Source organism: Pygocentrus nattereri, chromosome 11, assembly GCF_015220715.1.
Source record: "Pygocentrus nattereri isolate fPygNat1 chromosome 11, fPygNat1.pri, whole genome shotgun sequence".
Classification (NCBI taxonomy): Eukaryota; Metazoa; Chordata; class Actinopteri; order Characiformes; family Serrasalmidae; genus Pygocentrus; species Pygocentrus nattereri.
The window spans coordinates 24,730,484-24,741,173 of NC_051221.1; the positions used below are offsets into that span (position 1 = coordinate 24,730,484).

The following is a 10,690-nucleotide window of genomic DNA, read 5'->3' on the forward strand; positions in this document are numbered from 1 at the left end:
AAAAGCTTCTTTCAACTTTACTTTAACTTTCTAAATCTATAAAAAAACAGCTGCTAAGTTAAATTTAAATAACACTGAGGCTAGGGTTAGTCCAGTTAATGTACTGTTAATGTACAGGCTACTGCAATGCAGAGCTAGGGTTTGGGTAGAGGCTCAGTTTTGTAAGTGTACTTCATAATTTTAGATTTGGCAAAAAAGCAAAAGCACCTCCCATATACTCCCAGTGACTGTAAAGAGAGTTTATATAGAGAAAGACCAATAAAGAAACTCTAACTTTATTTATTCATTAACTTAAACAGACATCTGTTTTATTTTATGTTATTAATAGCTGTACTTTATGTAAGCAAAACAAATAAACACAAAAAGGAAACCAACAACTGACCAGTTTACTGTCTGGGCATACTGTGCTGAGCCCAGTTTGTAGTGTCGTATGTCATACGTGGTTAATACCAGGCACAGTGACAAACCTCCACAGCCGTTTGGATTCTAGCTATTTTGTCTAAAGGGTTTCACAGCCTAGGCCCTGTTTCCATTTCTTCCCACACAATCATGAATCAGGAAATTCCAAGAATCAAGAACAACTTGAAGTGACATGTAAAAAAGCTGTTTTCAAGTGTGCAAATGATTTCTATTTTGAAAAAGGGCAATTGTTTTTACACTAATTTATTCAATGTTGGCTTAATACTCCAAAGGTCTGAAAAGTATTAGGAAAGACTACTGGACTTGCACTTACCTAAAATAAGCCATAATTTGTACTTAATTGATAAGATCCAGATAGCACTATTCTACGGTTTAAATGTATCTGTCACAGCAGTGTTATATGCAATGGACTCCATCCAATGATCAAACATACATAGAGCATTTAAACTGTGTGCATGACACACAGTTTCACAACACTTTTTGTTTAGTGAAATTACGGACTGGACTTATCAGGTTTAACTAGCTATCACAGTAGCTGTGTTAGCTAAAGATCAGAGCCATCCAGAGTTTAAGAAAAACAAATTGTTTGTACTATATGAATATGTATACACAGTCATAAGCAAATGAAAGAGAATGTACTTCCGCACACTGTAATGCACAATTACTCTTTATTCTTTGCATGTTGTATAAAAATAAAGCATAAAACATTTTTTGTGCAAAAGGTTTTGCCTTGTTTTATGCACTTAAATTCCACATGTAAGTTCCCTGTAGAGGATGTTTTTGCTTATTTTAGCATATTTTCAACAAAGCAAGCAATCTGACAAAAAATGTTCAAATATATATAAACTATATTTACAGGATTACATTATTAATCTATTTCAACCCGCGCACGTGTGTGTGTGTGTGTGTGTGTGTGTGTACATATATACTGTTTACTTTGTGTTAATTAGTGATTTACAGGTATCTTGGACTTCATATGCTGATAAAAAAATAGATAATGAGTTTGGACTTTTCTCTTTTTGTGGCTACTTTTTAAAACTTTAAAACTAACCATCAGATAACAAATCTTTGTCATTAAAGATAAGATGCAAAATTTACAACCTCTAGTCTCACATGTTGCCAGGTTCACCACCACACAACAAGGTAATTCTCCATGTATAATAAATCCATAACACACCCTACACAGGAAAGGTCACTGGTGAGATAGCAAAGGATGAGCCACTAGAGGATAACTCTGCTGGGGCTGAAAACCAAGGCGGCTTTTCTGCTACGCTAACAACCTCAGGTTTTGCATTGCTGTTTCTCTGTTGCTGTTATAAAGCTTATGCTGCCTACTGCCTCACTTCAAGCATTTAGCGATTGCGATGAGAATGAAACCGGAAATGAATTCTGCTCTGTTCTGACAGGAAACAAATCATGCATATGTTGGGTGGTTTAGCTTGCCAGTGCAAAATCATTACATGAGTGTGTATTTGTCTTTTGCCATAGTAACCATTCTGCTGCTCACTAAAAAGACCATATGAGGTGGATCTCTATAGTAAAAGAAGACTGATGTGCCTGATAATGAGGCCAGAGTATGTATATCTATACATGGTGGGGCAATGGTGGCGGTAAGGTGAAAGAAGGTTCGTCATGTGTTTTGATAAAACAATGCCAAGCTTTGATTATGCTCTCTAAACAGGACTGTTAAATCTTACCACTCTTATCTTATCATGAGCATAAACATGAAGTTCATTGTCAAGTGCCATTGACAGTACATCAAGATGCATACCATTAAAACGTCACTACATGTGTTTTTAAAATGGGCAGAACTAACAAAAGTGCAAATATTTCCTCTAGGCTTACTGTGTAATGTGTATCTTTGTTTAACAGAAGTTTAAACTAGCTGCCCATCATCCAATCTATTCACTCATAGTAATGCAACCTAACTGACTTAAATGTTACTGACACATACATTCATCATAAATTATATGATCAGCATAACAGTGAGAGTGTGAAAAGTACAATCAGAAATGTTTCCTTGAACTTCAGAATTTCTTACCATGTGGTATGTCTCCCTTTTGCTTTAATGGCAGCATATAGTGATGCTGATCAAATCCACCTCAAAGTCATCTCAACACATTTATCTTGTTCTTACCTGCCTTTGCTACAATTTTTTTTTAAATTGAAGATTTTCTGTGGTCTTAAACTTTCAGACCTCACCATAGATATATATACAAATACAGAACACTGAAATATAAATTTCCCTAGCTGTGGGCAGAGATGTTATGTCTTGTGAGACCTCACACATTTAATGCATGCACTGATCCCATTACACTTATAAAGTACACTCCTTTACACATTTCATCGCTGTGCTGGAAATGTGTCTTTTCACATATTACAATTACTTTTTCCCACAGAGACACACATAGTCTGGAGGTCAGAGCCACAACACATGGTCAGCTATTTATACAGGACACCATGGGTCACTCTGGCCTTACAGACCCAACGTCCTGTGGCAAGACTGAGTGGTAATGATCCCCCTGCTGCTGCCAATCTTCTACCACCACCCCATCCACTGTGTATGGAAGCCTTGCCTAGGAAAGCACATTTAAAAAACCAGAAAAGTGGCTTCTGCTCATGGCGCTCTCTGGTTAAGTTTTGATAGGCCAGACTAAGGAGGAAGAGGGTCATGCCTGGCTCTGTGTTTCAGTGTTGTTGTGAAAAAAGGGCTGTCTGACAAAAGTATGTCTGCTGGGTGACAAAGTATTTCCACTGTATGACTACACTGAGAGAGAGAGAGAGAGAGAGAGAGAGAGAGAGAGAGAGGGCGAGACTATTTTCTCCTAAAAAGGATTCCAGATCTTAGGGCGGTCACTTTTTAAAGGGGAAGCTGGTGGTTATTTAAGCCAGGCTGAGTCGGATTCTACGAGACCCCTCGTTGCCCACACCCGAAAACGACGGCCTTGGTTTTTAAATATAAATGTGTAGCTACAAACGGCCATAGTGTGTTTAAACGACGACTTATTCATTAAAAACCTAAAAAGAAAGCTTCAAACTTTAAACATACGTTTAAACTACGTTTTCGCAAAACTAAATCACACAGTTTAAAAACACGTCATGTCAGTTTTCCTCATCTAACTTTAAGGTGTGAGCTAATTAGCATACAGGCGCGAAGCTAACGTTAAACTTCAGGAGCGCGCTTCACCTCCAAACAGAACTTCTGGACCAGGGAAATGTACGTTTTTCTGAAGAAAAGCGGGGTCTGTGTGTCTCAGTGTCTGAATCTACGTAAGTTAGTGAACGTTATCCGAGCTGTGTTAGTGGAGCTCATGTCCTCTCTGACTGACGCACCGTTATTTAGTGGTTCTTCTTCTGGCCACTCACCGCCACTTGGAGAACCGGCCTCGCTCATCTCAATCAGCGTCTCCTCCTTTGACTTTCCCGTTCTCCGAGTCATCCCTGCCATGTTTCACTCGCTGCTAACACAGAGGAAAAACCGGACGGCCGTTTCTTTCTGTGTGGGACTCCGTCCACCAGCCTCCGCCCCAGATTCCTCACCGCGCGAGCTCAGCGCCTCCTCGCCTCGCGCACTTTCAGCAGAGTGGTCTCAGAGCACATACTGCAGCTGCACGACCCACCGTTAAAGGGGAGGAGCTCAGGAAGGGCAGTGATAATATCGGAGGAACATTAAAACCAACAGCACAGCGGTGAGAGCGTCGCAGCGAAGAAGCAAATATTCAAATTATTAGACAAAGTTCACTGAAGTGACTCCTGAAGAATCGATTCGTTCAGTGTTTCAGGAGCGCGCAGCAGAGCGGGGACCGCAACGGCACCGGTGAGCTGCCGCTCCACGTTAACCTTAGCTGAGGCCTGTAGGCCACTTCACACGTCGTGGCTTAGAAGTGAGCTATTGTAGACAGATGCTGTTTGTATTCTGGTGTAATTAGCAATGTGTACATTGTGCACCCAAGTTTGAAACAGCAGTATTTCACCCTGGTGTAGACAGCAAACTGTACTAGTTATGTAGGTTATTTGCACCCTAGGCTAAGTAGTCATGTCTAATGATTACAATCACCTTGTTTAGGCAAAGCTTCCATAATGTATTGTTATTGTTGTGATATTGTTTTGCTATCTATCTGCTTGGACCCTTATTTATGTAGAACTGCTTTATTAAGATTATCAGTGATGGCACTGATATTTCAACTGATGTGAAACATGCTGAATGCCTTTTAGTCCTATATACATAACTGCACTTTAATTTCTCCTCTACAAAACCTGAACACTAGCAGTTATGTATTATTGATGCCCTGTGACCATTCCATTACCATTCTGTAGACTTTTCTAGCAGAATATTTCACAGTCCCACTGCCCTGGTATCAAAGAAGTGTATGGTAATTCTTGACATTTCTCTCACATTCCAGTATTTCAATGAATTCAGTCAATTCTTTTAGAGCTGCCTAAATGGATACATTTTGGTGTAATACTTTCTACTTTGGTGTAAGTTCTGTAATTTGTGTTTTTTTCCCATGGTGGATAACTTTTTTCTGAGCATCCCACTGTGTCAAGAAGTAATCGACAAATTTTTGGTCTTGGCATAGAAATTTCAATTTATGGTTCATGATTATGTTCTTCCACCACTTTAGAAATGTGGTAAATTTGTCCTCTTTCCTGTGTCTTAATCAATAGAAAGGTCTTTCATACTTGTCTGCAATAAAGTAAAACAATGAAAAAAAAAATACAAAACTAATAAACTAATTTAAAATTTTTGTCTGCATGTCTGCAATAAAACAATTTCAACCATCTTCATCAGAGAAACTTAAATCACTTGAAGAGCAGAACTAGTGCAAATGTGTATGCAAATAAAAACTGGACTTGGATCACTCTCTGTAAGTGTCAAATAGGTGCAGCAACGGTTCTCACTAACCTCTGCAAGTCTCTGGTCAGTGGACACATGACAGAGCCAAACTAGAGTACTTAATCAAATCTGCAGGACCTGAATTTTTTTTTATTTATTACTGCTCTGAAGAATTGAACTGAACTGAGCTACCACTGCTGTTATAATGAACTATGCAGCGGGGCTTGTCATGCAGCAGTTTTTGGTCCTGAGATAGATAAAATAAGCTTTTCGCTAAGTTGTAAACAAGAGCCTGAAGCCACAAGCATATTGTGATGTCCAGCATAGAAAAAGGGAAACATCGCACTTTTAAGGGGAAGATTCTTTGATCAAACAGGCAGCAAGAAAGAACCACTGCTTATCACCAGCCAAGTGGTTGGGACAGCTGGCAGGTCACTTCTAGCCATGTACTTTCACTCCATGGAAGATCATTTAACCCACTCAACTAACCCACAGCCCAACATATAATAACACAAGTAACATGTACACACGTTAAGCTAACAACAACAATTTATCTACCAGAAGTGTCTCTCATAATATGGGAAATGCCTCTTGACAGTCTCCATATTTGACTGCTTTGCAGTCCCAAAGCTGCTTTGCCCTCCCAAAGCAGCACAATCCAGTGGTGGGAAGTCACAATACTGAAAGCTCCAGTTTGTTTGTCCTCTCACATTCATTTGCCAATAAAAAAAAGGCGCAGTTACCTCTTGTAAGTGACCTAATCCTGTGGTCACACTTGGATGGACTACCTCTTGATTCACAATGTGCAAACAGACCTCTTTAACCAGTGTAACAGGAAACTGTAAATGATATAAATGATTACACCACATTGGCTATAGCCAAGCAAGTTAGCAGAGCAGAACCTTTTTTCAGGGAGATGAATTAGTTCATTTCATTCACTCAGAAGATTCACTCAAAAATAAGTGACTTCCCTGTAACAGAAGAAACAACACGATGCAAAATATATATAGATTTACACATTTGTTGAAATATTCAGATTATGAATTTAAAAAACTTTATTATTTATCATAAAAATGAGATTTATTGTCTATAAAGGAAAATTTTGCCATTTTTTGTTATTCAGAAGTGGCCTTTTCTAGAGCAACTTACAGAGTCAAATTATTCACAATAGTAGTGATAGGAACCAGACATATAATGACTCACAAAGCTAACTTACATAATAACTTTACATAACTTTATAAGACATCTGGCTCCTATTGCTCTATGGGGGTATTTCCCACACTGAATATTGATATGGCATGTCATGTTAGTAGAAAATCAGTCTCTGTAAAACAGTACTCAGTATCCAAGTAAACAAACTCATTATCCATGTACATTTCTTTCATTAGATGTTTTGAGCACTCACAAAAAGACACACACAAACACATATTGCGTGTCCCAGAGTATCCAGATGCTACTTCTCATTAGTGAATTCAGCTGCTTTAAAGTGCACCCAATGTTGATATAGGTGTTCAACTGTGTGCACACATATAATGACCATAGCAAAAAATTGCTTTTCCACTTACTAAGGTCACTATACCCAATGCCAACTCTCAGCTAGAGGTTTATAAATCTCTCTGGCAGCAGGCTGTGGGGCAGTGGAACAGCGTTCTCCGGAGTCATAAAGCTCCATCCAGTACCTTTGGGATGAGGTGGAGTTCCAGTATGTTCCAGAACTAACCGTTCAACATCAGTACCTGAACTCATTAATGCTCTTGTGGCTGAATCCTAAGATATGATAAGATAAGATAAGATGCGTTTATTGTCATTGCACAGTGTACAACGAAATTGAGCAGCAATCCAATGGCACTTCCTACATACAAAACAATTTAGACATAAGGCTAAAATATATAAAGTGCAGATTTATGGGGAAAAAAAGTATCAAAAATCTTAAATATACAGAAAAAGCACTACAAAACTATATATTCTAAAACAGTCAATAGACAACAGACAGGTGAGGTAGCAGTTGTAGTTGCACATTCCTTGGACAGCTTATAGCGTTATATAATATTGCACATCTAAGAATTATTGCACAGAAAGAATACAGATTGCACTCTCAAGAACAAATGAATAATAAATAGAACAGAGGTGGAGTGGAACTCTGGAACAGTGTAAAGTGTCCTATGAAATCAGTGCCAGTAAAGAGCAGTAGTGGTGTTCAGTTGGTTCTACTGAGCACAGTGTTCTATAGAAAGTCCTTGTCAGTGTGTGTGTTTGGTCTCACTAACGCTCTCAATGGTGGAGCGTTAGTAGGACACCAGCAGCTCCTCCTGAAGGTTGTTTTTCCTGAGAATTATCAGGAAGTAGAGCCTCTGTTGCGCCTTCTTGACCACTGCAATGGTGTTGGTGGTCCAGGAAAGATCCTCAGAAATGTGTGTGCCCAGGAATCTGAAGGAAGGGACTCTTTCAACACAGTCCCCATTGATGTACAGTGGTGTGGGGACGGCTCCTTTTCGCCAGAAATCTATAATGAGTTCTTTTGTTTTTGAGGAGTTCAGGGTGAGGTTATTTCCTGAACACCACTCAGCCAGTCCCTGGATTTCATCATTGTAGGCGGTCTCATCTCCTCCGGAGATAAGTCCAACCACTGTCATGTCCTCCGCAAACTTTACTATGGTGTTGGAGAAGCAGGTGGGGACACAGTCATAGGTGTACAGAGCATAGAGAAGAGGGCTAAGCACGCACCCCTGTGGTGCTCCAGTGCTGAGTTTGGGGGTGGAGGAATGATGAAAACTCAATCTTACAGACTGGGTGCAGTCGGTCAGAAAGTCTCTGATCCAGAGGCAGGTGGGTTGTGAAAGTCCCAAGTCTGTGAGTTTGATCACCAGTCTGTGGGGGATCCTCACAGCAATGTTCCAATATCTATTGTAAATCCTTCCCCTCAAGCGCAAAGGATGTTTCTGCAGCAAAGGGGGACGTGAGCTGAGCAAACGTCATATTTGTAGTAATAATTTAATATCTTTTATTTCAGGAAAAAATATTGGATGAACAAAAGCCTAAATACTTTTGAATATATAGTTATCCTTGACAACAAATCAGGTTCTCCTTCAAAACCCCCAAACTTGGCTTTTTGTGGCACTTTTTCACTAGAGAGTATGTAGCATCTGATAGCAGTAAAGCAATAACTCAGGGCATTATAACCAAGTTTACAATTCCATAGCATGGAATTGCAACATTTGCAACACCCCCCGACCCTGACGGAGAAGCAGCTTAGAAAATGGATGGATGGATGGAATTGCAACATGTGCATGTTGTTTCACTAGCAGTAAGATCTGGAGGTGACTATACCATCCATCCATTTTCTAAGCCGCTTCTCCGTCAGGGTCGCGGCGGGTGCTGGAGCTTATCCCAGCAGTCATCGGGCGGAAGGCAGGATACACCCTGGACAGGTCACCAGTCCATCACAGGGCAGACAGACAGACATAGACAGTCACTCACACACTCACACCCAGGGGTAATTTAGCAGAAATAGTATTAATAACAGAAATAGTATTAATAAAAGCAGCAGTAGTAATAGCAGTAGTAGTGATAGTAACACTAGTAATAGTGGTAGTAACAGTAATAGTAGTAATAGTAGTAGTAGTAGTAGTAGACGTAGTACTAATAGCTAGTAGTGCTAATAGCAACAGTAGTGCTAGTAGTAGTAGTGATAGTAACAATAACAGTAGTAGTAGTAGCAGTAATAGTAGTAGTATCAATAGTAGTAACAGTAGTAGTATTAGCAGTAATTAGTTGTAGTAATGGTAGTAGTAGCACTAGTTGTAGCAGCAGCAGTATTATTAACTATTTGTAATATGCATTCCACCCATGACTCTGATATTCATCCCCTGGTGAGTCCTAGAGGTCTAAAGCAGTTTCCTAGAAATTATACACATCTGCAGCTCTGTCCTCCATTCCTCCCTCTGCCGCATCTGTAAGCAGGGAGCCTGTCTGGCTCAATATAGATACTCTCAGCCCTGTCTATCCTTCAAGTGGTTAGTACAGTCCTTTACCCCAGCAATTACAGCATGGTTTCTCTGAGGGTGTGGCAAAAAGGCAGAAATAGGAATATAGGTGCTTATTTCCCAAACCTCAGCCCCTCCAATCTGACAACCACGTGTCCAAATACAGATAGATAGACATGGGCAAGCCATGGATAGGCCAGTAATAACAAGATGAGGTGGTCCAGGACTAGTCTAGTCTTTGATTATAAAGGAGGTTAATGGTGCAGTAGAAATGTGAATACAGGAGACAAAACAGAGCGGTTGAACTGTAAATCCACACTCACATTCATGCACTGTGTTTGGCCTCAAAACTGTTTAAATTATTTTGACTAATCTCTGCACATAAATTAGATTTTGTTCCAAATTGTGAGTAAAGGCACTAAAAAGACTTCAGCTAAACAGTGCTGAGTATGTTACTGCTATTACAACTAATACCTCACTTTTTAATTCTGTTTTAATTCTGTGGAAGGTATCATTTAAAAAAATATTGAGCTAAGAGATGAGTTTCTCAAATAACTTTGTTAAGTCACAATAAAAGAAATTTTGCATATGTGGGAAAATTGGGATCCTATGATATCTCTTATACATATGATTCAGATAAAGTGTTTTAAACACAGTTACTTAGTTGTAGAAATGATAAAGCTGAGATTTGGGTTTATGTCTTTATCTCTTACATTACTAAGCTTTCATAGTTTAAAGGCATAGTGTGTGCAATGAAACAAACAATGTATGAGAAAGGACTTCAACTTTAACCCATTAAAATCCCAGGCTTATTAGATACTAAGGTGTATTATTCAGTAACTACATAGACTTCAATGCACACTGACTGAGGAGTTCTTAGGTTATAGATGTATTAGATTAGCCTCCCAGCTCAAGTGCAAAACTAATGAAGCAAACTTTAGACACCAAAACTGTCTTGGCTGATTGACTACATTTTGGGTAAGATGAGAAAACTGGGTAAGTTTGATTTTTCAGTGAAACATTCCTTTAAGTAATGTAGCAAGTGACATGATGCAACTAATGAAGTTCTAAAGAGGAAAGAGGTTTTTTTTTTGTCCCAGTTAACTCGTATCACAGAAGCCAGTAGGAAACTGTCCTTTGGCTTCTATTATAAATGTATCTTAAGTGAGCAGGTTGTCTGTTCTTTTCCTAAGTGAAAGGAAATACATCACAATTGCTGTCTATAGTAATGGACTGCATGCCACAGATGCAAAAGATGCAGATTAGTTTTGTGTCAAGCAGAGCAATCAAAGAGATGAATACCAGAAAATACCAGCAATTAGTTTATCAGTGTTACAATTAAGGCTCTGTTTTGTTATTTATCAACTTGATCTTAGGCTGAAGACATGATACAAATCTAACCTTTCAGGAAAGCAAAATTAACAACTACGTTTCTACATTATGTTTACAC

At 39.1% G+C, this 10,690-nt stretch overlaps 1 protein-coding gene and 1 long non-coding RNA gene across 3 annotated transcripts in view; one reads left to right on the forward strand and one right to left on the reverse strand.

Moving 5' to 3' along the window:
* The window catches only part of ano5a (anoctamin 5a), a 33,735-nt gene extending 29,726 nt beyond the window's left edge, over positions 1-4,009 (reverse strand). Inside the window, exon 1 of one of the 2 annotated variants that reach the window (XM_017722866.2) lies at positions 3,787-4,009. In XM_017722866.2, coding sequence (XP_017578355.1) covers positions 3,787-3,868 — 82 coding nt within the window. In that variant the 5' untranslated portion in view covers positions 3,869-4,009. Of the gene's footprint in view, positions 1-3,753 lie in introns of both variants that reach the window. The other variant, XM_017722864.2, reaches the window with a different exon arrangement.
* Positions 4,008-5,589, forward strand: LOC108442697. The gene is made up of 2 exons (XR_001859070.2): positions 4,008-4,109; positions 4,195-5,589. It is a non-coding gene; the product is annotated as an uncharacterized LOC108442697 (long non-coding RNA).
* Positions 5,590-10,690: the final 5,101 nt, after the last annotated feature.